This window comes from Penicillium arizonense, assembly GCF_001773325.1.
Source record: "Penicillium arizonense strain CBS 141311 chromosome Unknown PENARI_contig017, whole genome shotgun sequence".
In the NCBI taxonomy this organism is placed as follows: domain Eukaryota; kingdom Fungi; phylum Ascomycota; class Eurotiomycetes; order Eurotiales; family Aspergillaceae; genus Penicillium; species Penicillium arizonense.
This window is the reverse complement of record NW_019173294.1, coordinates 277,260-302,135: the sequence shown is the minus strand read 5'-3', so window position 1 is coordinate 302,135 and position 24,876 is coordinate 277,260. Positions and strand designations below refer to the sequence as shown.

Below are 24,876 nucleotides of genomic sequence, written 5' to 3'. Positions count from 1 at the left end.
GAGATGGAATCAATGAAGCCACACATCCCCCCGTTAAAGATTTCGAAATCCAATTCGAATTTATCCGAACCAAGCGACAGACATACGCCGAGTCGTTTCTATTCCGCCTGGGGCCAGTCTGAGATGACTCCCCCGTTAACACCACAAGGAACACAAACAAACATGGATCAATCGGAGCCCCCGAGGCCTGTCTTTCACAACTACCTGCGCGCCTTTTACCCTTTTCACCCGGCCGGAAATGTCTCCCCTTCGACCGTTACTCTTCCGCTGGATCAAGGAGACATCGTCTTGGTTCACTCTGTTCACACCAATGGCTGGGCCGATGGTACCCTATTAGATTCCGGGAATCGAGGCTGGCTACCCACGAATTATTGCGAAGCATACGACCAATTGCCCATGCGCCCTTTGCTCAAGGCCTTGACTGATTTCTGGGACATCATTCGAGGAGGATGCGGGTCATCATTGAAGGATTTTGGAAACCAAGATTTGATGAGAGGCCCTATCGCTGGCGTTCGGTTTCTTTTGGTAAGTACTATTGTGATGGAAGGTATCCATACCACAGGGCTTATAATTCCACAGGAAAAGTCAGAATGTCTCACGAGAGAATCGCCCCTGGTAAGGAGATTCGATGGACTGCGAAGGATCCGGAAGGCATTGCTCTCTGATTTGTCTTCGCTGGTGAAAACTGCGAAGAAGTTTCAGGAAATTGCCAACGGGACACCGTCGGATGATGAGGTCGAGGGAATTTTGGATGAAATGCTTCTGAAGGCTTTCAAGATCGTCACCCGCGGGGTTCGATTCCTCGACGTCTGGAATGAAGAGGTTGGCTTGAGCAGGACTATTGCTGAGTTGGAATCAAACGAGCCCCGAGGCCAATACGACATGCCACCCACGCCGGCTTCCGAGAGCTTCTCTTGCGAAACAGAAGGCCCTGAACGCAACGAGTCACGAATGATGGAATCACGAATGGAATCACGCATGGAGTCGCGTATGATGGAGTCGCCACGCATGAGCCGCAGCCGTATGGACATGAGCCGGGCATCAATTCGAACCGAATCATTTGATCACCCACCTCGACCAGTGTCCGTTGCCACGAAGCGAGTTTCTGTCTCTCATCGCATGTCATTCTCCAATCCTTCTGCATCTATCCGCGCTCAGAACCTGGCATCAGAGCGTCTCGGAACCACATATGATGCGTTCCTTGGAGTGCTTGGGTCGTTCATTGGACTTCACATGCAGTCTCGTTCATCAACGGAGCTGGTTGTCACCACTCAGCAGGCTGTGCAATCCTGCCGGGCTTTGCTTAACGTAGTTGAGTCAGTCTGCGAGCATGATACCCAGCGTAGTGTGCTCCTAGACCAGGCCCGCGAGGAAATGTGCGAGAAGTTGTCTGAGCTTGTCCACGCTGCGCGCGACGTGTTTCGTCCAGCTCATTCCTCTGACGACGATCTGGTCTTCATGCCAGATGAAGGCAAACGCCTTGTTGACGCTGCCACAGACTGTGTCCGAGCTGCTGGTAACTGTTTGGCGAAGGCTCGCCTGGTGCTTGAGCAAATTGGGGACATTGAACTTGACCCTGAGAACACAGAGATTCAGTCTTTAGAACAAAAACCAGAAGAACGACAGGAAATCTCCCTTCGTCTTCCCCCTCCTCCTCTTCAGATCCCCAGCACCACCTACTCTCCCCCTACCCCTGCTCTTACCGACGCCACTACTCCGTCTTCCTTCCAATCTCATATCACCAACAGTCCCGCCAACCTCTCCGCCTTGTCTTCTCTACCTAACTCTGCCATCCTTCCCACTCATCCCGAGAATATGGCTTCCTTCTCATCCGCCGACAGTGGATATCCTGAAAGCCATGGCAAGTCTGAGATGACCGAATCATTTGGCCGCGGTGTGACAAGCAATGGCAGCAGCTTCACATACAACAGCCATGCACGTGACTCAGAGATGAGTGGTGTTTCTCAGACGTCCACCCGGGCTACCTCGCCTGATATCGGTGGTAGCTTCCCAGGAAGCTTCCATGGCCCCTCGCTAAAGGAAAGTGTCAGCCGTTCGACTCTCGCCGAGGAGAATGAGGAGACGGAGGCTCATCTCCTGGAGAAGACCTACGCCCACGAGCTAATCTACAAGGAGGGATCGGTGATGGGTGGTAGCCTTCGCGCTCTCATTGAGAAGCTCACTGCTCACCAGTCCACCCCCGATGCCATGTTCGTCTCAACATTCTACCTCACCTTCCGTCTCTTCGCCACGCCCATTGAATTCGCTGAGGCTCTCGCTGAACGATTCGAGTACATCGGTGATACTCCCCACGCTGCTGGACCCGTCCGCCTGCGTGTTTACAACATCTTCAAGGGCTGGCTGGAGTCGCACTGGCGCCACGACCGTGACAACATCGCCCTGGATTTCATTCTCCACTTTGCCAAGACGAGACTGGTTGCTGATCTGCCCACTGCTGGCAAGCGACTGATTGACTTGGGAGAGAAGGTGTCCGCAGTTCACGGCCCTGTTGTGCCTCGCCTGGTTTCATCCATCGGCAAGACCAACACTTCAATTGCATCATACATCCACCCCGATACTCCTCTGCCTCCTCCTATCCTCAGCAAGAAGGAGACCAACCTTCTCAAGCAGTGGAAGAACAACGAAGCCTCGATTAGCATCCTTGACTTTGACCCTCTCGAGCTCGCTCGGCAGTTGACTATTAAGGAGTCCCGCATCTTCTGTTCAATTCTCCCAGAGGAACTCCTCGACACGGAATGGACCCGGAAGTCCGGCTCACTGGCTGTCAATGTTCGCGCCATGTCCACTTTGTCGACCGATCTCGCCCACCTGGTTGCTGACTCCATCTTGAATCTTGAGGAGCCCAAGAAGCGTGCTGCCACCATCAAGCACTGGGTTAAGACTGCCAACAAGTGTCTCGAGTTGAACAACTACGACTCACTCATGGCCATCATCTGCTCATTGAACTTGTCAATGATCTCCCGGCTCAAGAAGACATGGGACATTGTTTCCCAGAAGACCAAGACGACTCTCGAGAACCTTCGCAGCATCGTCGACGTCTCTCGCAACTACGCCGTGCTTCGTCAACGCCTCCAGAACCACGTGCCTCCCTGTCTGCCCTTCGTCGGTACTTACCTGACCGACCTCACCTTCGTCGACCACGGCAACCAGTCGCTTCGCACCCTGTCTACCGATGATAGCGAGATGGCAGTGATCAACTTCGACAAGCATATGAAGACCGCCCGCATCATCAGCGAGCTCCAACGCTTCCAGATTCCCTACCGCCTGACCGAAGTCCCCGAACTCCAGGCTTGGTTGCAGAACGAGCTTGTGCGCGTACGCTCCAACGGCGAAATCACCGCCCAAACCTTCTACCGCCGCTCCCTGGTCCTCGAGCCCAGAGAAGCATCTCGCAGCGGAAACACCCTCCAGTCGCAGACATCCGACTACAATCCCTCACTTCTCGACAATGCCAAAGACAAGTTCGACTTCCTCTCCTGGACCAACCAGTCCAAGGCAAAGTCCGTCCCAACGCATGGTTAATCTCCGTGAACCTACCTCTTACCACTTCACAAACTTATGACTGATGACCTATTACTTATCTCATTCCTCATATCCGGTTCACCTCGTGTTTCATTTCATATCCTTCCGACCACTGTTCTACTATGCTCGCTTGCATCATCTCATTACCTTTCCACATCATTTCTGCGATTTGTGAATATCCCACTATCTTCTCCAGCTTACTCTTTTTTATTTCTGGGCGGCACTTTTTGATATCTTTTTTTTTCGCTATTCTCTACGAGAATATAGCATTTGAAAAGCGGCTATGGAACAGGTCTGGGATTCGACCACATGGAGTTTTACCAACGGCCTTTGTTTTTTTGCTTTTGTTTTTTTGTGCTGCTTTTTTGCGTGATATCTTAATTTCTGTTGTATCTGTTCTTTTCGGTCGGGGAACTGGGAAAAGGGGACAAGGCGGACTTGGGGGTTGGGAAAAGGGTCTTTCTCTCCCGGGTTCGGATTTCCTCTAGACAGGACTTTATTAGCCTCGCGGCTTCTGTACAGGAGCTCTGTTTCAAGCTGCCTGCAATGCAATACGCTTATTATATTATCTGTCTCAGTATTTTTGTAGATTCTTTCATTTAACAAGTCGTAGTCGTAGTCTTCGTCTCCATTGTCTTGACACTATGAACTGGCACTCAAATATGATACCCTCTAGAATGTAATATTACGTCCAAGAATACAACAGCCTTATTGAATTCTTGCTATACTCTGTTCACCGGAGACAAGCCTAGAAACTGCATATGCGGAAGGCTTGATTGACCTCAAGCCGCACTGAAGACCTTATTCCAAATCATGGCATGACATTCTGATAGTCAATTCGCGACACATCAAATCGAAGCAATGCTAAGTTCACTAACGTTATAGCCTGCATTGCATGCCTCCATGATCCATCAATTGAGATCCAGAACCCCAAAACCCTAACCCACGAAAGACAATCCCCCATTTAACAGGAACCAACTGCCCCGTAATCCAATGCGAAGCATCAGAAACAAGAAAGCGACCAAATCCTCTCAACATCTCCAAACCTCTCCCCCAAACAAGCCCGATCACTCATGAAAATTTCATGCCCACCACCCTCTCCTCCCCAAGCTCACGCAGATAATCCTCAATCATAGGACTTCAAACAGCAGGCAGCACAGCATCAATCCGAATCCCATACTTCCCCCAGTCCCTCGCAATAGCCCGCGCGAGCACCAGGCACAGAATAAACATGTCTACAGACTTTTGGGAAGAAAACGATATTCTCTATCTTCGAGATGAACTCTCAGAGAAGCGAATCAACATAATCCTCGCCCGACTCCCGCCATCCCCCTGACTATGAGCCGATTTGGTACCAACTCTCCCGGTCCGCTTTGATGGCGGCTATGCCATGGCTTGCTTTATTGATAGCGGAGCCAGTCAATTGGTCGCTCTATATGTTTATTTGATTGTTTAATCTCGTTCCTGCCCCCGCCTTTCCATATCGGGCGGATTATCGCAATGGGTGGTCTCGTAATAATGTTATGGAGTTTGTGGACCCATGCTTGGGCTTATCTATTTTTTGGGATGCTGCTCTTGTCATAATTGGCGTGATCATCGAGCGAGGCGTATATACACTCCTTGGCTCGGATGGACTATAGCTAATCATAGACACTTATTTGAAGGTCTTCGTCTAGAGGCAGAGTGCAGGACTGTTGGTAGCCAGCCAAATTGAGAGCCTTTTGATTTCAACTTTAAAGCGATTTCAAAATACCTAGATCGGGTTGAGTCTATTTGGCTCGCGTTGCTTCTATGAATTCATACAGCCCCACCCTCCATTGGAAATGGTACAAAAGATCTTCAAAAGAACAGAGTGGAATCCTACCTGAATGTGATCATCGAAATTCTTAGAACCTTTGTTACTTGTATGTGATATCATTTGTAAACTGACAAGAAAGTCTCGAGCCTCAAAATTACCACAGTGCGTTAGTTAGCCATAACTTACCATATCACATAAACCCAACAAGCTTTATGTTGTGTACGATCTGATTAAAGTTCAGATTCTATTATGACACGTTGTTATTATTGAAGATCAAAAAACTAGTCCAAGTGTCACTCCATTCCATCAGTTTCTATTTTCATTAGTGGCCGATCCTTGCATAAACCCTACGCCACATTTCCGACACCGCGGTACATGTACTGTGTACTGTACAGCAGACAGGTAAGTGGTACAGTAAGTACAGTATTGTAAGCCCCAGATCCGCATGCAAGGGATACATTCAACTTACCCCAAGTTCGAACCAAAGTAGGATTCTTACTGTAACACTAGATGCAAGTGGACGGTCTGCTGTCAGTTATGTGATGTATTGGAGTAATGCAGCCACCCATGTTCGTCAAAGACCTGCAAGCCCAGGACGAATCGAAAATTTCTTGATGTCATGCATGATTTATGCACGATGTATCTATCTTGTTCATGCTGGTCCATACAGTCATACAAGTCCCAGCGGATGGAAGCTGGGAAACTAGAATGCACCTCGCTTCAGGGTATCCAATTGTTTTTAGTTGAAGTTACTGATCTCGCAGGTTTCAATGTATGGTGCTTTTCATCGATTTCGATGTTTTAAAGTCTATTAGAAACGGAGGTTGTATTTTCACTTTCTTGGCTGTGACCCGAGGCAAAGGAAGGTGATCGGTCATATGTGGTAAGAAAATCGAACCCAGGGTTCGATGAGGGATTTTCGAACTGCGTGGAAGGCACCTGGGCAACGACTCACTTGAAGCTGCAGGCCTAGGTGGGGGAAAGCGATAGATCAACCAGGATAGACCGGGTCTGCATACGGCTACTCTAGGAAGAAGATGTCAAAGTAGAATCCACAAAACTCACTTTAGTGGCGAAGTATGCAAATAGTGCGAGTTTCAAAACTTTCCAAAATTGATGCTCTTCAGCAGTTTGTATACAATAATATCCTGTTGCGGGTTCCAAATACCAAAATGCCCGATGTTTTCTGTATAACCAATCCAAAACATCTATGTTACATACTGGGACCGAAACGCCTCCACAAAATCCAAATCTGTTTTGTCATCGTTAAAACTCGTTTCCCTGGTATCCAAATGCAGAGGCAGGGGTGCGGTGGTGTTGGGGAGGGAACGGAGGTCAAGTATTGGGACCATTGAAGGGCGCCCATGGGCACACTGGAATGGAAAGGCGCAGCGAGCCAGCCTCGCGACTAAAGCTTGGCACTCCTCAATGCTAAGGTGATCATTGAACATGATAGCGGTGCGACATGCGCGAGAATTCAGAAGTTCAACAATGCCGTCGGGACATCCATTCATCTGCTGAACCCATGAATGAGAAGTGAAGGGCCTTTTTTCTGGCTTGAGCACCGTGTCTTCACAGTCTGACAGATCCGAGTCCTGTTCAAGCTCCTCAGTTGGAAATGTGCTCTTAGACCGTAATGGCTTCTTGCCATTCTCCTCACTTGACCAGATCTCACGTCTCATCAAGTCGACTAGTACATGAGGTTCAAGGCGACAGCGCTCAGCTATAAGCGCAGGAAGAGTGTGCACGGTGACTGCGGCAGTAGATTTGGTCTTCAATTCTGTCGTATACAGAATACCCCAGGCCGAGAAGAAACCCTTGTACTTTTGAAAAAGATCACCCTCTGTCGATGAGACTTCAAATGCCAAAGAAGCGATTTGGACAGTTCGCACATGGGCATCTTGATCCAGAGTCCCGGTTGTGTCGGGAGAGACAAACATGTCGCCAAACAACTGTTCAACTCGGCATCGCTCATCGGCCGCGTGCTGGTCAATTAAAAGCAGAACATCGTTTGAACGCTGATCCCCACCGAGTTTCTCGCCAGCAGTATGTAAATTGGCGAGAATGAACTTCTTGTCTACCTGGGCGATAACCTCAGCGGTTTGGAGGCCGCGACGTCGGAGCTTCCCTCGGTATTTTGCAACCTGTGTCGTCTCCAGAGACTCAATACCGTTGAAGCAGTCATGTGGAATGGTTTTGTTCTGTGGCCCAGTGGAATCTAGACCCAAATTTGGTATAGGCATTTCCGTTCGGTTGAAAGCAGGGTTCTCCCATGCGCCCAACATGCTTTCTACCCAAAAGCTCTGTGTTGGAAGTTTCGACGAGGCACCAAGAGAGCCCGTTGAACAAGAATGCTGAAGAGGTATCGATTGTCGAGGGTTTGTTGTTTGGCCCGTGTGAGGATTTATTAGATAGGCCAACTTTGTATGCGGATCAATCCAAGTGATCATCTTGTCTGAAGGTGGGCACTCAGAATTATCCTGCGTTCTGGCCATATCTTGTTCCGTCGACTTTGGCTTGGGCAATCCGGATGACTCGGTGAAGGCTATGCAACCCCTGTCCCGATCTGACTTTGACCCAGTTAATGTAGACAAGGACCTACCCTCCTCACTCGTTTCGAGATGAACATGCGAATGTCGAGTTCGTGGAGTAGCAGAGTGTATTTTTTGGTCTTTCGCTGCTTTGACTCTAGACCAATTACTAAAGCTCTGACCAGAATTGATGGATTGAGGTCTTGGAAACGATGGTAGCTTCACGCGACCACTCAACGCCTCTTCGGTGGTTGACACAGACTGGCCTTGACTGATGGAATCATGAGACATTTCGGAACCCTTGGACTCCGTGGGGCGAAGGCTCCGAGTCCGATCCGATGAAAGTGTTGGCCGCTTAGTTTTACGGGGACGCATATTGTGCTGCCTCAAAAACTCGTAAACCATAGCCCCAAGTACATCGACAATCCGTTGAATTGACTTGTCTGATTCCGGAAAAGTCTCACGTCCATCATTGTCCCGCTGGAGAGCGATGCTCGTGTCAACACGTATGTAGAACATGGGCCATTTGTTAATGGGCTTTGCCCAGCTTCTGGTGCTTGAATTACTAGGAGCATCTTGCCGACTCACTGAGACTGCTGGGCTGGCGGCCGACATCGCGTCGGATATGGCTCCAGCATTCCCAAAGTCGGAAAACGAGAACAGTCGGTTGACCTCATCGTACAGAACGTTTGAACTATTGCGTGACAGCAAAGGTTCTTTTCCTACCGAGATAAATTGAACCTTTCGAGTCGGGCTAGGTAAAAGAGATATTGCTCCTCGAACGGCAAGATCAGGAACCGAGGCAGACAGTTCATGCCAATGTTCCACGTGTCGGGAAGAGATCAGCCCAGATTGTGTGAGAATCGAACCAATGCGCTTGAGGTTAAAATCATTATCGCCGCGTGAGACGGGTAAATCGGACACAGAAAGGGCGCCAAGACGAATGGAGACCCGTTTACTTTTCTCTGCATCAGACAGGACCAATTTCGAGAGCTGGGGATTGCTCAACATGAGAGACACCAAGGAGTATCTCAAGTTGTCCCACTCTCGTTCCATCTCATCGGACTTCTGAAGAGCGAGTGCTCGACTCTTAACACGGACTGGCATATTTCCAAAAAGGTCATTGACCGTAACAGACGTGCCATGATTGCCAAAACGGAGCACTTGATGCGGTGGTGCAGGGATTAGCCGTGCAACAGGTGTCGAATGATGCAATATAATGGAGTTAGTGCTCTCATATTGCATATGATGAGAGGTCAGGGTCAACAAAGACAGAGAGGCCAGGGAGGCCAAGAACAACCCCCGGTGGCCAAAGGAGCCGCTCAGATTGAATTTAGATGTATCTACCACAGGCATTAGCAGACATGAAAGGGCGCTAGGACTTGCATACATACGGTGAGCTTTGCCGAGTCCTCCAGTCGCTGTGAATTCAGCTGGAGGGATTCCATCGCCATCGTCTTCGACTAGACAACCACCACGTTTGAAGTCGACAGTCACGAAGATTGTACGTGCATTGGCATCCAAAGAATTTTTGACCAACTCCACAATGACACCATTCAAATGAGAGATAGAAGTTGAGGATTTGATCTTTGCTATCACATCAGGGGGCAGCGCTTGTATTGGCTGAGAAGGAGGCATCGACGCAGTTGTTTGATAGCTTGGCATTTACTGTGGCATTTCCCCGCAGGCAATGGAGTTGGGAGCACGACTAGATGAGCGCGCGTGAATCATGGTGTCACATGCCTTTCTCTTTCTAACTCTTCAATTGCGAATTGTGAACACTGTGAATGGAGCAAAATTGAAGATGCTGCGAGTATGTGAGAGGCAAGGGCACATGACGTCCACGGATAAACAGTCCTCCCGCCTCCACTTGCCTCGGCGTTCAATCCTCTCCCTGATCCCTTGTCTGCCCACAAGGGTTGTGAAGCCTGTACAGCCCATCATGGCTACTACTGAAGGTCCTGCAAGGGTGCACGGTAATTACAAGCCTTCTTGCTTGGTTGAAGCCTTGCTAACCCCTGGATGCCCGACAGACCGAAATGCACGTCGTCGCCCGTTCTCAAGCTGGATGAAGCGCCTGGCGAACCTCAAAAGCTCCTCCGATTCGACATCAAACCGCTGGTCCAACAAGCGCCATATAAACAATAAGGGCAAGAAGGGCGACCAAGGCAACAATCCATATCCTCTCTCTGGAACGATCAATCGTCACACAGGAAACCAAACACCCACCGACTCGTACACAGATCAAAACTATGGCTCAGAGTGTCGCTCGCGAAGTGGATCTTCTATGGTCCTATCGAATTATGATAACCCGGCTCCTATGACCAGTGCGAAATCGAATGCGCCGACTATTTCGACGAACGGTGACACCACTTTCTCCGAAGCCGCCTATTCAAAGGCTGGTACCTTGACAACTGGCACTGAAGGTTTCAGTACTCATGGAGGGGGGGAGGGTAGCACGTTTTCATCGCCGGCGCCCTCGGTTCGATCGTTGACAACTACCCTGACGACCGTGCACTCGGCTGCGCCCTCGACTCAGTTGTACAACACACACAACAATCACCATGGACACCACAATGGCAGCTCGACAAGTGGGTCTACGAACCAGCAGGTTCAATTCTCTCATCAGTTTCCCTCAACCTCATCGCCGGCCACCGCAGTCCCTTCACACTTGGTTCCCCATCATTCTATGACCTACAGCACCGCAACCGCCAACAATGTTTTGACTGATAATGCTTCTCTCCTCACCCTCGCGAGCTCTTCTAAGCGACGCCGCCGCAACTCTCTCGATACCAATGCATCTGTCCGTGCATTGGCTCCGTCCTCAGTATTCGGTGGTAGCCGCGAAAGCCTGCCACTGAGTGTTTTGAGTGGAAACACAAATGAAGCATCCAACACATCTGTTTTCAATGCTTCCGGTGTCCTTAGTCGACCAAGCATTGTTGGACTTGCTAGCGCAGAGCGCATCAGTGTTTATTCGTCCTCCGGGGCTGCCCCACTAGCTACTAGCGCCGAGCGAACTGGCTTCTACACTACCAAACAAACGGCCAGTGGTGACGGAGCCAGCATTCGCAGTGGTGTGCAATCGCACAGTCGAAATGACAGTACTGCTGCCAGCATCGTAGGTGGTGTTAGCTCTCCACTAGCCCTTACTGGTCGCGTGAGCCGCAGAAGCTCCGGCTGGGGAGAAATTACTGGTGAAGAGGAAAACAACGAGGATAAGCGGACTGAAATGAAGGAGGAAGATGAACTGGCGACCGAAGATGGGAATGGCTCTGATGAGCCACCGAAGGAATGATTCCACATGGCACGATCGCCATGTATCAGCTGGTCCCAATTGGCTGGCGATGCTTGAAGCTTGAATGACGTTACGCAAGGACATTTCGGAATCTGAGCGAATAGCGATTCTTTACTACATAATGACTTGATGCATTGAGCTTGCGGATTCGGTTATTTTTAATGGCTTGTTGGCGTTTTCTAGGCTGGGACTTTGATACCCTATGCGGTATGGACAAATTGATCTTTACTCCTCCATTCATACTGCATGCAAATCCATCTCATATATTCAGTATAACCTGATCGGATTGCTTTCTGGATAGTTGCATTCTTAGATGCATGTCTCTCGGGCCATTGACGCCAATCCCGGTCTTTGACGAGTACCATTTCATCGGCGCCGGATGAACATGGGCATATCGTACTGATACACAAACCAGGCATTCCGATACTTCCACTCATGCTTGGGGTTTACTAGTTGAATCTGTTCACAAGTCAGCACTAACAACACCAGTCTTAAGGAAGACCATAGACCACTCACGTCGAACGAGCTATAAAGCGTCGCAATTAACTTCTTGATTTCCAGCATAGCCAGGTAGCGACCCATACAGACACGACCACCACCACCGAAAACAAAGTCGACAGTATCCTTCATGCGCCGCTGGCGATCCTCAAAGTGCCTAGGGCACTCATCCTCACCCTGCAGCCAACGATCAGGATTGAAGGTATCAGCATCCTCGCCGAAAACCCCATAGTCGCGGTTCGTGACGAAAGGATTAATTCCTGCTTTCGTGCCTGCAGGGAGATACCGTCCATCAGGAAGCGTGAATCCACCCTCTGGGACGATACGTTCGAATATCATGGCAATGCCGGGATTCATGCGCATAGTCTCGCGAATGACGGCGTCTAGATAGGATAAATCGCGGATCCTCGTCCAGGATGCAGGGGCAGAGATACCAGCGGCATTGAGTTCGGCCGCGAGCTTTGTTGTTGCTGATGGTGTTTTGGCCAGGTAGTATACTGCGGCTCGCATGGTGGCGGAGCTTGTGTCGCCTCCGGCGAGAATGCTTAGCATTAGCCAGTTTACGATTTGGTTATCGTCTACCACGTCTGGATATGTTTCCTTTAGCTGAACGTATTTGTCAAGTGTGTGGTCAACGGCGCCTGTGGAAATATTCTTCTCGGCTAGTTGGGCTTGATACTCGGCTACGACCTTGAAGGCGTATAGCACACCAGTCAAAGTAGGCTTTGGGCCGATGCGCTTGATCGGGTTTTTGTCGAGCAAATAGTCAATCCATGGGATTTGAGAGACCTATTGGATCATAAGTTTCATTTTGACTTCAATTTGGCGATGATAACACTGTCTTACCGGTGCGAAATATATCAGACCGGCAGTTGAGTCGGTGATAAGATTATCAACATCCTTCTCCTGGTCAAGGAAGCCGTAATGGTGGCCGAAACTGAAATTGGCGGTGACATCCCATGCAACTTTACAAGGTGTTAGCCTCTACATGACCCCTGTTCCAGGGTGCGTCCCACGATATACTTACAGAAACCAATCCATTCATCTGCATGGCAGACCTTCCCTGCGTTATTGCCATCCACAAATTTCGAAGCGAGCTTGTCCACAAATTTGTTCAGAGTCTCATCGATAAGAGGCTCATATTCCAAAACCTTGGTCATAGTCCACAGACTCCGAATCGGGCGAATGTTCTGGTTATGCCAATCTTCATCCTGTGTATTAAAGAGGTTTGAAAGTCGGTGGCCTTGAAGCAGAACATCGTTCGGGCGATACATGTCACTCTATCGTCGTAGCAGGTTAGCAACGCCATATTAAGCCATTACAATAAGCTATACGCAAGGAGTCCTAGTATCGAACCTTCTTCCACGGATTGCGCGTCGAGTAAATCGTCCGAATGAGACTAGGGTCCGAAATGCTCACGCAATTCGGACCAATCTGCACGGCTGTCCCATACTTGCGATGTAGCTCGACATGCTTCAGATCGACACGTCCATGGTAGGTATGAAATGCACGCCAAAAGTCCGTGACCTTGGCCAGTGCTGGACCGGGGAAGGATCTCAATCGTGAAAAGAATAGATTCCAAATGAGACTTGTCGTAAAAAGCAACCCTAAAACGGTAAGGCATTGGGCCCACAGGCTGGCGGGAATTGTGATCAGTTCCGACATGATCGGTTGGACACGAATTGCATACAAAGTACGTGCAGGAGGCGTTCCAATTTCAATTCAGGCAGCAAACCCAAAGATGTGGCAGACGTGAAACGTGGTTGACAGTCGTAGCTTTTACAACTTCCCCCAGAGCCCCGAGCACTAGGGCTTCTAACGGAAGTCATGGTTTACGCATTTTACCACGAGGTGCGAGCGGGGTATAGAGGAAAGGAGAACCGCGCATAGACCAGCGTTCTAGACAATGTTTTGCCTTGTCATCGCCGGTGCTTTGGGTACTATATCCTAGCCGCGTTAGTGTCCTGCAGACGGGGCGAACGGGATGTGGAACCCTTTGTTTTGCGACGGCGATGAATGGCCCATTCAAACTGCCGGTGCCCCAATACAGGCCAGAACAACCTTCAATCTGACAGCGGCGCAGCTCTAGTGTCCGAACAAGCCTCAAAGTGCCAATTTTGCTTCGAATCCGCAAAATGTGGCTTGTGACCGTGCGTTTACTAGCCGGGTTGAAATTTCACAAACAACGATCATTTAGCAAGCCACCGGACCACTACCCGTAACAAGGACTAGCAAGAATATTATGCCGACACATCCACCCCCGTGATAAGCGAGTCCATGCACGGTTTGAGCTTGTCCGGATGAATATTTTGAGACCCATAAGTTCATTTCTACTAAATTTGATTATGTGTTCTGTTAATGTTTAAATCCCTTCCAATTCTCATAGCATTGTTAATGACCTGATTCTACGGCGTGTTTGCGGTGGGGGTTGTTGAATCCTTTGAGTTCAAAAGTATACGCCCGATTTTGATTCCGATCAATTTGAAGGACGTTCAACATGGATTCTACTGGGAATGTCGATAAGACAATGTGTCGTTAGGAATCAAGTGCCAATTACTACTATAACAAAAATAAAAAAATAAAAAAAAAGGAGAAAAAGAAAATGTGACAAAGGTTGCAAACCAAGAGAAATCGAACAAGCCTTCGCCTTCCCCCAACGGGATACGAATAGCACGTTCTTTTCACCTCCCTATAGCCCGGAATGGATGGAATGCGATACCAGGCCGTATAAGTCGTTGTAGAAATCTACGGCTGGGTCTTCCCCCCAAACGGCGAATTCTACGCCAGCCGCGTGCGGTTATTGGGTTCTGAAACGATTGGGGCCGAGCATGGGTAAGGACCGCACACATTTTGCGCGCTGCCAACTGACGAAGGTATTGCATGGCGGGTGTGTAATTGGCCAAGGTACCCGGGGTCAGTGGTAAACTATTTAAGGCTTCTTCAAGGACTGCAAACCATGAAAAAACCAGCCGAGCGATCGCCATGATTGCATTATCAGGACCGCCAAAAGTGCTCGCCAGCCAGGGCAGCAATGAAGGCATAGACATTATATGGTTGAGACATTCGGGAGAGTTCGGTTCTCGAGAGCGAATGATATAATCCACATCGGTCACATCACCAGGGTTATATATGATATATCCGGGGGGTGGATGGAAGTTACAAAACCTCTCAACCAGATCTGGGCGGTTCATTCAAACGGCTACGCGCAGCGGTGTCTCAAATGAGAGCTGGGATGGAGATGATGGCAGACGAGCAGCGGCATGCGGGCCATTCGCAAGACTTTTGAAATAATCAAATAGTATATCCCCATTCCTGTTATAACAGATGGCATGCCAGCAAGTATCATATTGTTTGACAGCGGGTCTTCCTCAGCTTGGCTAAGGGATGCATTGTGTAGCGTAGCCCAAACGGCGATGTTGAGGGACACCCGTGGGATAATTTCCCACCGTGTCCATAGGTCCAACATAGCCGCTACCTTCGGGTCCGGGACTGGAGAAGAACCCATATGCCATACAATCAAGTCCTCAGTCACACCCAAGGGCATCCATGCTTGTTCCAGAGCGTGCTGGAGGATACTTGTCGGAGGGTCCAGAGGGAGATTTGGTATGCCGACAGCACCGTGAAAAGGCCCGGGGAGGACATATATGTCATCCCAAACGCCGACAGATGAACCGGAGGCTTTGATTAGCCATTTCATAATACTCTCGAAATCGTCTTCTTCGAGGTTGCCGGCGCGGCACAGCTGGATGGCAAGGTGGAAAAGCGTACTCCCAGCAGTATTGTAGCATACGCGAACCGATTGCGCGTCATCAATGGGAAAGAAATTATAATCGCGGATGGTGGACAAACATTCGAGGCAGCCGTCAACAATCGTTTGTGAAATCAAGTCACAGTTTGGGAACAAAGGCGCTCCATAGACATCGCCAGGGCAGAAAACAGTTGGCGATATCATCTCTCCTCGAGTAGCTGCAATAATTGGCATGCCACGGGCTGTACGGTCGGCTGAATCATTGTTTGGATATAGTCGCAAGGCTTTGTATATTTGTTCATTCCTAAACACGGTATGACCCAAAAATTGAGGTATTGCGGCGCGGATCCTTGGATAGCGCCGACCGATAGCCCTAAGATTCACAAGAAAGTTTCTCCTAAAATCGCAGAGGGCGACATGTGAGACATTTCCATGGTTAAATAGTCTTGCATGGAGGCCACGTAAAATCAGGAGATTGGACTGGTTGTTCAGGGTTTGTAGTTCTCCAGGACTGTAGCCTGGTGGCATGATGCAGAAATATATCAATATGTAAAAATAAATTGCAGCAGTGTAGAACGCGCTGGTTGGAAACAAAAGGGCTGAATACTTATTAAATGAGAAATTCCAGGAAAATTCCCCATTAAAGAAACCCTACTAAAACAGTAAGATGAAAGAAACTTGACCTCGGAAAGAGTCTTCGATCCATAAAGCAGGGGGACGAAATACAAAAGAGTGGTGAAATGAAAGAAATTCCATATTAGTGAAAGGGGACTCAACTAAAATCAAACTAAATGAATCGCACTAAATGGATAAGGTGAAATCAATGCGAGTCCGACAACGGCAAAGACAAAGAAATGTACCAGACAAGAGCCTAATAATAGATCAGATAGACATTTGGACGCGAGTCTACTCCTCATCCTCGTTACTCTCATCCTCATCATCCTCAACCTCCAAAGCTATCATGTCACGGCAAACAGACATGTCGCCTATGCTGTACAAAAGACGGATTCCATCCTGACCAAGGCCAGAGGATGTAGCACAGCGGCAATTGGCCCAGGTCGACTCCATAGACTCGTGATCTGAGTTGGCGAAGTTTACCTCGAGAGCCACCGCGCGGTAGACTTGGAGCACTCCCTGTCCACAATGGAAGACACTATAACCCAATTCAGGTGCACGTGAATTAGCTGCGGTCTCGATTTGCCCTAGTACCGCAGGAGAAAGCAAGATAGTTGTTCTTCTGTTTTCGTAGATAAACTCAGGCTCGCCCCTTCCCACCAGCTGGTTCAGGAAGAAAAGGCCGGGATTATTGCTCCCCGCCGGTGCGGTGAGCTCAGAGGGATCTATGGGGATAGATGTCCCGAAAGTTATTGGGACGTGCCTTTCTGCAGCACCTGGTACCCGAAACACGAGATTGAGCTACTCAAGTGGTTAGCATGGTCACATATAGCCAGAGAGTATTCCTGAACACACAGCGAGTGTAAATGTGGTCCCGACAGCAGGTGGCGGACTTGTGTAGAAAGAACGGAGAGGAATCGGGCCAGCACAGTCAGCCTAGAATACGGTGAGCTGGGGGCTTTTGTAAAGTATGTAAACGTACACCTTCTATCCACATGGATTGTTCGAGCGCATTCGCCTTCCCTTCACGCTCGATGCAGTCATCCCAGTGGAAGTGTTTCTCGTTGCCTTTAGCACCCCGAATCCAGTATGACACAGCCCAGGACTTCCAAGTCAGTTTACCCTGCCCTTGGGGTGCCATGTATCCTGCCATAATTGCCTTAACGTTGAGCAACTGTCCAGGATTCTCATGAGTTTGCTCAAGGTATCTTTCAACAACTTTGAGACATTCAAGACGTCGAAACACGTTCCAGCTGTAAGGTGAGCTCGATTGAAGTTGTCCTTTTTCTGCTCTAGCGGCTTGAACCGCCTGCGCAGTCTCTGGACTAACCCGGGGCCGCCTATTCATGTTGGATTCTTCGCGATTTGCTGATATCCAGTTTCTGGATGTGGTCACTTGCAAAAATAGTGCCGTGGGTGAGATGTGTGACTTAGAGCTCAAGCTTTAAAGTGCTGGACAGAATCAATTTTACAGCAAGCAAAACGGAATTGAGCTTGTTTTCTTTGTTTCTCAAACATGATGTTTTCTTTGCCTAGTATCCGCACTGGAAAACACGACACAAGTATTGAAATATAGACTTTGGGTCTACCAGGCCTGTGATTTTGTGATTTTGTGATTTTGTTTCATTCATTCATAATATTTTCGCAGAATGCCTGTTTCTTAGGTGAGGTGTAGGCAGCTAATGAGCCACAATCTCGTCCGCTGTGGCCTCTGATATTACAACCGTTATTCTTTAACCCTCAAATTTCTCAGCCCATCTCTTTTAATCTACTTATTCTAGAGTGTGACACATATTGAGAGGTATTTAATCCTTTAAGTGTCTATACACTCAAGTGTCTACCGATGTCATACTCGGCGTCGGTTCGGGTCTTGAGCTTACTGGTGCATCTTGCACACTTATCATACTTCAATGGCCCCTAGCTTCAGGAACATAGAAGGCTCTAAATTGACCACAAAGTTAAAGCATATGGGGAGGTAAAATTAAGAGACAAGCGTAAAATAGCATAAATAGTATAAAATGTGCACGTGGATTGAGGGCCGAGGTAGCTGACAAAGAAGTGGAGCCCAATTCCCAGATCTCCAATCCTTCCAATCCTTCCCGAGGCCAAGGTTGAAGCTGCAGAAACCTGGTCTCTGGATCTTCACTTGACCCTCCGATCCCACGGACCCCCAGATTTTCGACCTGAAATGACTATTTATCTACCATTTTTTTCTTGATCGTGAAACTGCCTGACATGGAAAATAACCCACCCCGCAAAAAGGTCGCCGTCGTTGGCACGGGAATGGCAGGGCTGGTGATCGCCTATATCCTCAAAAATGATCCTTGTCAGAGATTTGAGGTGGAGCTGTTTGAGAAGGTGAAACCCCCTTTGTGTGACATGCGCAGCGCCCAGCGCGAACACTAGCTAACTTCAACGCATCAACAGCAAGACAAACTTTCCCTCGACTCCGCTTCACACACAATCTTACCCCAAGGTGGCGAAGGCGATAAGCAGGAACGTCTTGATCTTCCCATGCGCGCGCTCGCCGACGGTTACTACGAAAATTTAAAACGAATGTATGATTATTTCGGTATCACATACGGTTCGCGCCGGTTCGTTTACTCCCTATCAACTTTATCGGATAGCTCGCACGAACAAGTCTCCCCGTACTACGTTCATTCCTCGAACAACCACCAAATACCTCCCCTGCGTCCGGAGGGCCTATCATGGGCTCGGTGGCTAATTGAGACATGCTATTTGGCTCTATGCTATTACTGGTTCACTGCTTGCTGTTTCTTCGTCGCACCTAGGACAGTCGAGTCGTTTGGTGCGGAGGAATCCCTGCGTCAGTATGTTGGGAGGATATGCTTGCCACGGTATTATGTGAAGCGCTACTTGCTGCCGATGATGTCAAGCGTTACAACCTGCTCACACGATGCGTTATTGGATTTCCCTGCTATTGATGTGGTCGATTACGAGAGGAAGACGTTCCGCAAACCACACTATACCGTCCTCGGGGGAGTTCAGCGCGTGGAGAAGGAGCTTTCTAAGGGACTGAAGAATTGGCTCGCTACGAAAGTCACGTCTGTCGAGAATGTAGGGACAGAAGTGAAAGTCACCTGGGCCAACACTCTCGATGGCCAGAACCATTCAAAGCTATTTGACCATGTGATTCTTGCTGTGACACCAGATGTCATCGGTGCGATCTTCGAGCCTCTCCGGAGTGCGGTGGCAGCTGTACCTACAACTACCGTTCAGATTGTTATCCACCGCGACTTTTCCAAGATCATCGATTGCAGCAAGTCTCTCTGGAGGCAGATTGCCTCCAACCGATCAGACTTGGCCCCTCAACCATTCCATATCTGTTCGAATGCTGAAGCAACCGAGTCAACGCACGAACACCCGTCGGCCTACCTTATCACCAACCACCCCATTGCCCCTATCGACCCTGAGAAGGTTGTACACACTGCCACCCTCACCCGAGTTTTGCGATCACCCACCAGCAGACAGATTGTCAACAGCATCTTCGAGAAGAAAGTCTCGGGCCAAGAAAAGAGCCAGCTTTGGCAAAACGGCGATGGAAATGTTTGGCTGGTTGGCAGCTGGTGCTGGGATGGTATGGTCCTCCTCGAGGGCTGTGTTGGCTCCGCAATGAGGGTGGCGAATGGCCTTGGCGTTCAAGTGCCCTGGATGCAATAGTTCTCTTGAGAACAAATTATACTTTTACGAGATTTAATGTCTATATGTTTCGGGTGCACATAATTTTTGATATGCATTGTTTATAATGAGAACAAATACACTCAACAATGATTTGATTCTCAATCCCATAGATCATATGCTATGGAATTATTTCACGGCATGCTCAGCTTACCTCCTCAAGCTGTTCCTCTCCACTACTTTTCGTTCCCCTTGTCAAATGCCACACCTTCAGACCTAGAATCCCAGGCAGACGAGGTGGATAATTATGAGACTGCATGGCAACGGGCACTATATGATCAAGTCAGAAAGTTGAAGTTGTATCGTCTGATGGACTACTTACGCAAATCGGATCACCAAGATGATTAGATACCGGTGGACAGGTATTAAGCGGCCCACAGCAGCCCGGCAGAGGGCCGCTGGTAATACAGTTGAATCCGGCGGGACACTTGAATCCAACAATCAGTCTGTGCCTGCCCTATGAACGCCGGGGATAAGAACTCACGCATGTATTCGACTGAGGGCAGTACGGTTGACTCGGAGGGCAACTGGTACAACTACCCGCGACACAACGTCCACCTCCAGGAGCAGAGCTGCACTAAAAGAGAAAGTCAAGTCAGTATCCCCATACCACGAAAGGCAGGATAGAACATCAAAACAGTGGGAGAACACAGATTACACTCTTGGAACACGATCCACAATGATTGGGATCAGATAGTAGATCAGTACACTTGCCATCACAGCAAGCAGACAACAACCCAGTACATGGAGGAGCATCACAAGAACCACAATGCTGCGTACTAGTAGCCAAATCCGTACAGCGCCCATCACAGCAGCCAGGTGTGGTACCCCCACAAGGAAGAGCCAAACAAGAACCACAATGGCTAGCATCCGAATTAAGATCAACGCATGTACCCGAGCAACAAGACGGATTAACACCAATACATGGACTGGCCGAGCACGAGCCACAGTGATTGATGCTGGTCGCTAAATCCGTGCAGGATCCACCACAACATGCCGGTCTGAGTCCCAGACATGGCAGAGTTAGACAGGAACCGCAATGCGCTATATCGGTGCTGAGATCTCTGCAGGTTCCTCCGCAGCAGGCGGGTTGCGTTCCATTGCACTAGGGCTCATTGTCAGCAAGCCAGTCCCATCGAGTGTTAAATCCACTTACTGGATTGTTGCATGATCCGCAGTTAATAGTCGACACCGCCAAATCAGTACATGTCCCCGAGCAGCAAACCGGTTGTTGGCCAACACATCGCGGACTATTACAGGCCCCACAGTTGGTAGGGTCACTCATAAGATCCGAGCAAGCCCCGGAACAGCAAGCTGTGCTTTGGCCAGTGCACTATGAGATTGAAATGTTGTACTTCAGCAACCTGATCCAAAACTGGGCTTGACGGGAGCAGTTGACTTACCATCCTGTTGCATGCACCGCAGCTGGAAGGATCGACATTGAGATCCGTACACTTCCCAGCACAGCAGGCGGGTTGAGTTCCGGTGCACTGATTGGGTATTTTGTCAGCGAATGTCCCAGAATCCGAACAATAAGCATGCAAAGAGAGTCAAAGCTTGTGAGTGAGGCCGAGCAGGATCCACAAGCATTGACATCCGAGCTCAGAGCTGCACAGACTCCGTTACAGCAAGCTGGTGCTGAACCAAAGAGACACCAATGTAGCCTGATAACTTTTGAGAGTTCGATCCGATTTTTATAAGATGATGAATACTCACAGCCGCACCGCATGATCCACAGTTACCTGTGTTTGAAGTTGTGTTCGTGCACTGGAAGAAGCAACATGCTAATCCAGTTGCGCACTATGTGAGGAGTATGAGCAAGTTGGTCTCCCTCAATCCTGGTAAATCGGTGTCTCCAGCTTACCTGAAATATCCAAGGAACACAGATTGTGGCACTGTGCTGTGGGTTAGGGACTTCAATAGAAGTGATATTGGTTGCATTCACGGGGTTAGCATTAGCAGGATTGTGGGAAGTGATTAGCGTCCCTAATAGGAAATCAGATAACAACTTTTGTACAACGGATATCAGTACCAATTCTGACCTAAGAGCAGAAGGGCGAATGATGGTGGGAAGGCTGGAAACATCGTTACAGATGGCGACATCCAGCGATGAAAGCTCTCCTGAAGACTAATCAAGATAGCGAGATTTTGGATCTTGGTAGACAGGATAATGGAAAGTATGTATTCCATAAAAGCAATAGCCCTTATATCGCGCAATTGACATGAGATCGTATATTATAACGAGCTTGAAGTGGTGTGTGCGGGAGCAAAGACTGTATATCTGGGCCGCTTTTCCTGCGGGCGTGTTACGCAATTTAACATTGAGGTTCATAAGTGCCAGGTATACCTCGCATCTTTGCTAGTCCAAAGTGCTCTTTTTCTCACTGTAACAGGGCGATGTGTACAAGCGCCCAGGATCGAACAGGGCAGTATTGACCCTGCATATGTTCTCCAAGAACCTACGACATACACATCGCATTGCATATCGCTTCAAGGAGATGTATTCGGGAACAGTCGGACCCTGGTATCTGTAAGCACTTTGTTCTACATTATACCACGGCAAATGCAACAGTAGCAGCTCTCAACTAACAATGTGTAACCCTATTTAAAGACCGAAGCCCCAGTTCCGAGACCATTGTGCTACCTGCCAAAACCTTTTTGAGACTAAAGTTCGTGTTAGACTTTATAAAAGACAGGGATTGGCAACTTTAGATTTTAGGTCAAGTAAACTGCCGCTCTTTTTCTGTGTGTTGGTTTTGGGTCTTTTGCCATGATCAACAAGGAAGAATATACTTTCTCTTCATTTATTGTGAGTCGAACGCACATACTAAAATCACCACTTGATTGACTCTACAAAAAGCACTACATGAGAACCCGGAGCGCTGTTTCTTTGGAAATTATAGAACGATCATTTCTTGCCATTGGGCCAACGATGATAAAGCCAATAAACCTATTCGCTAGCAGTATTACGAATGTTTACACTGCACAAAGCAACCTCATAATGGGCTATCCAATACTTTCCTTGAGGATGGTCTCTGTACGTAGATTGATACGATGGCAGATATCGAGACAGTGTTAAACCTGTCGCATCGGAGAGGAGGTTTGGCAGTAATGTAGGGCTGAACATGGCACCGGTGAGCAGCATGTTCTACTACTGCATTTTAGTTGGTCGGGTACGCTGCTAGTATCATATAACAGGGTTCGAGCAGCTTCACAGCTCGCCCTCAAAGGCCCAACAGACATCGACTTGATTCCCAGCTGTGTTCGAGATCAGACGAGGCCGAAAGATGAATTCCACTGCCTCTTTTTACTTTTTGTGGCAAAAATGATCAGCATCCGCAAACATCACCGAGCAACACTTGAATGCAGATCGAGCACCACGGAGAAACAGCACGCTCTGGTAACAAAGTGACTGCTCATAACCTACTCACTGAAGAGGAATGAACTATACATAGATGGGGATACCAACGTGAATCTACACGTCATTGCGTAAGGTGAAGTTGGATGGCTCTACTTGAGCCAGCTAAGTTTGGAAATGGCTAAATGCGGGGTGTGATGAGGTGCTTGCGTATTTTACTCGACAAGGATGTCGGCTAATCTCCGGCTTATGGGTGGGGCTGATATCGTTATACGAGAGATACAGAATCTCCCAGTTTCATTAACGCCGTCACCGGAATAACATCACTCTCTCACAGAGAGACAAGGTTATAAAGAGCGTCTGATCTTCTTTATCGCCTACCACCACCTCGCAATATCGTTGCACAGAAACGTACTATCAACACCATGGCTATCCTACCGGCTCAGTCGGCGTTGTTGGAAAGGTTTGCAACTGTTGAGACAACCCGCCGTTAAAGCCTATGTACTTATATCTTGAAGCCTCCCACAGCGAAAAACGAACGACTGGCGTGACGAATTCCATACAAACGGCTACGTCGTGATCAAGAGCGCGATTCCAGAAGACCGCGCAAGAGCGTATCAACAAGAAGCCTTCAAATGGCTTAAATCCTTCGGCACGGAGCTCGACATCGAAAGTCCCGATACGTGGACGAAGCAGAACCTGCCAATCCAATCTAAGATAAACACATTTCATAACTATGCAGTGATGCATGAGAAATTCTTCTGGGAAGCCCGACAAGAGCCGGGGGTTCTTGAGGCATTCTCCAAGCTTTGGGGAACCGATGAACTATTGGTCAGCTTTGACAGTTTGAATGTCACATTTCCCAACCGCAAGGATGTGCCGCGGAAGGCTACCTGGCAGCATGTTGACCAGAGCCCCTTCCGCAAGGGCTTGCACTGTGTCCAGGGCATTATCAATCTGTCTCATGCTGGACCGGAAGATGGAGGCCTGATGGTATATCCTGGATCTCACAAATTGTTTGAAAGGTTCTTCGAAACTCAAACTGACAAATCCACTTGGAGTAAGAAAGATCTGTACTTGTTCAGTGACGCACAGCTGGAATGGTACGGGATTCAGCCTCACAAGGTCTGCGCTGAGCCCGGTGATCTCATCTTGTGGGATAGCCGCCTTATTCACTATGGAGCTGAGCCTACGGAGAAAAGTGATGTGATTCGCACCGTTATTTATGCTTCTTATACACCGGCTAGCCTTGCTTCTAAGGAGGCTCTGGAGACTAAGGCTGAGATTTTCAAGCAGTGGGGTGGAACTACTCACTGGCCGCATGACAACATTGTGCCTAGAGAGAAAAGGGCATTTAGAGAAGATGGCACTCCCGATCCTAAAAATCGCGAGGAACCGTTGAACAAGCCTGAGATAACTGACCAATTGCTGAAACTGGCGGGAGTGCTGGCATATTGATTTTGTCAAATATACTATACTCTTCACGAATGATGGATATTGTCTTATTAAACCACCGCAGTTACTATTTTCAATGGATTAAAGTACTCAGTCCCCTTTGGTTTCTTTCCTCGCTTTTAATTCAATGATGAATTCGGTGTCACCCTAGCCACCCGTAGTCTCGTTCAGATTATACTATCCATGAAAGCCAAGGTAAATTGGAAGGGGTAAGAAAACATGACCATCAACGACACAATCTAGAATCAAATGAAAGAAGTATGAAAAGCAAAAAATAAATCGTGGTTCCAGAGGAACCCTCGACTTTGGCGTTATTAGCACCACGCTCTAACC

General features: G+C 48.6%; 9 protein-coding genes across 9 annotated transcripts; 4 read left to right on the top strand and 5 right to left on the bottom strand.

The window, feature by feature from the left end:
* Window positions 1-162: 162 nt before the first annotated feature.
* Window positions 163-3,543, top strand: PENARI_c017G07047 (guanine nucleotide exchange factor; the record flags this gene model as incomplete). Its single annotated transcript, XM_022634352.1, has 2 exons — window positions 163-525; window positions 580-3,543. 2 exons carry the CDS (start codon window positions 163-165, stop codon window positions 3,541-3,543), a joined length of 3,327 nt encoding a protein of 1,108 aa, XP_022485884.1.
* Window positions 3,544-6,549: 3,006 nt separating this feature from the next.
* On the bottom strand, window positions 6,550-9,510 carry PENARI_c017G06393 (putative DNA mismatch repair protein (Mlh3); the record flags this gene model as incomplete). The annotated part of the gene is made up of 3 exons (XM_022634344.1): window positions 6,550-7,886; window positions 7,944-9,215; window positions 9,267-9,510. 3 exons carry the CDS (start codon window positions 9,508-9,510, stop codon window positions 6,550-6,552), a joined length of 2,853 nt encoding a protein of 950 aa, XP_022485895.1.
* A 304-nt stretch (window positions 9,511-9,814) lies between these two features.
* Window positions 9,815-11,170, top strand: PENARI_c017G01426 (uncharacterized protein; the record flags this gene model as incomplete). Its single annotated transcript, XM_022634247.1, has 2 exons — window positions 9,815-9,848; window positions 9,906-11,170. 2 exons carry the CDS (start codon window positions 9,815-9,817, stop codon window positions 11,168-11,170), a joined length of 1,299 nt encoding a protein of 432 aa, XP_022485701.1.
* Window positions 11,171-11,536: 366 nt separating this feature from the next.
* On the bottom strand, window positions 11,537-13,333 carry PENARI_c017G01441 (cytochrome P450; the record flags this gene model as incomplete). Its single annotated transcript, XM_022634249.1, has 5 exons — window positions 11,537-11,629; window positions 11,687-12,457; window positions 12,515-12,633; window positions 12,696-12,948; window positions 13,025-13,333. The coding sequence occupies 5 exons, from the start codon at window positions 13,331-13,333 to the stop codon at window positions 11,537-11,539; spliced, it is 1,545 nt and encodes a 514-aa protein (XP_022485712.1).
* Window positions 13,334-14,859: 1,526 nt separating this feature from the next.
* Window positions 14,860-15,650, bottom strand: PENARI_c017G00901 (uncharacterized protein; the record flags this gene model as incomplete). The annotated part of the gene is made up of 2 exons (XM_022634235.1): window positions 14,860-14,947; window positions 15,025-15,650. The coding sequence occupies 2 exons, from the start codon at window positions 15,648-15,650 to the stop codon at window positions 14,860-14,862; spliced, it is 714 nt and encodes a 237-aa protein (XP_022485700.1).
* A 672-nt stretch (window positions 15,651-16,322) lies between these two features.
* Window positions 16,323-17,379, bottom strand: PENARI_c017G07946 (uncharacterized protein; the record flags this gene model as incomplete). Its single annotated transcript, XM_022634370.1, has 2 exons — window positions 16,323-16,832; window positions 17,014-17,379. The coding sequence occupies 2 exons, from the start codon at window positions 17,377-17,379 to the stop codon at window positions 16,323-16,325; spliced, it is 876 nt and encodes a 291-aa protein (XP_022485764.1).
* An 887-nt stretch (window positions 17,380-18,266) lies between these two features.
* Window positions 18,267-19,712, top strand: PENARI_c017G06377 (uncharacterized protein; the record flags this gene model as incomplete). The annotated part of the gene is made up of 2 exons (XM_022634343.1): window positions 18,267-18,389; window positions 18,459-19,712. The coding sequence occupies 2 exons, from the start codon at window positions 18,267-18,269 to the stop codon at window positions 19,710-19,712; spliced, it is 1,377 nt and encodes a 458-aa protein (XP_022485834.1).
* A 1,062-nt stretch (window positions 19,713-20,774) lies between these two features.
* PENARI_c017G02543 (uncharacterized protein) lies at window positions 20,775-21,815 on the bottom strand (the record flags this gene model as incomplete). The annotated part of the gene is made up of 6 exons (XM_022634270.1): window positions 20,775-20,835; window positions 20,887-20,980; window positions 21,134-21,220; window positions 21,473-21,530; window positions 21,595-21,716; window positions 21,773-21,815. 6 exons carry the CDS (start codon window positions 21,813-21,815, stop codon window positions 20,775-20,777), a joined length of 465 nt encoding a protein of 154 aa, XP_022485749.1.
* Window positions 21,816-23,513: 1,698 nt separating this feature from the next.
* PENARI_c017G01431 (phytanoyl-CoA dioxygenase family protein) lies at window positions 23,514-24,546 on the top strand (the record flags this gene model as incomplete). Its single annotated transcript, XM_022634248.1, has 2 exons — window positions 23,514-23,551; window positions 23,607-24,546. 2 exons carry the CDS (start codon window positions 23,514-23,516, stop codon window positions 24,544-24,546), a joined length of 978 nt encoding a protein of 325 aa, XP_022485856.1.
* Window positions 24,547-24,876: the final 330 nt, after the last annotated feature.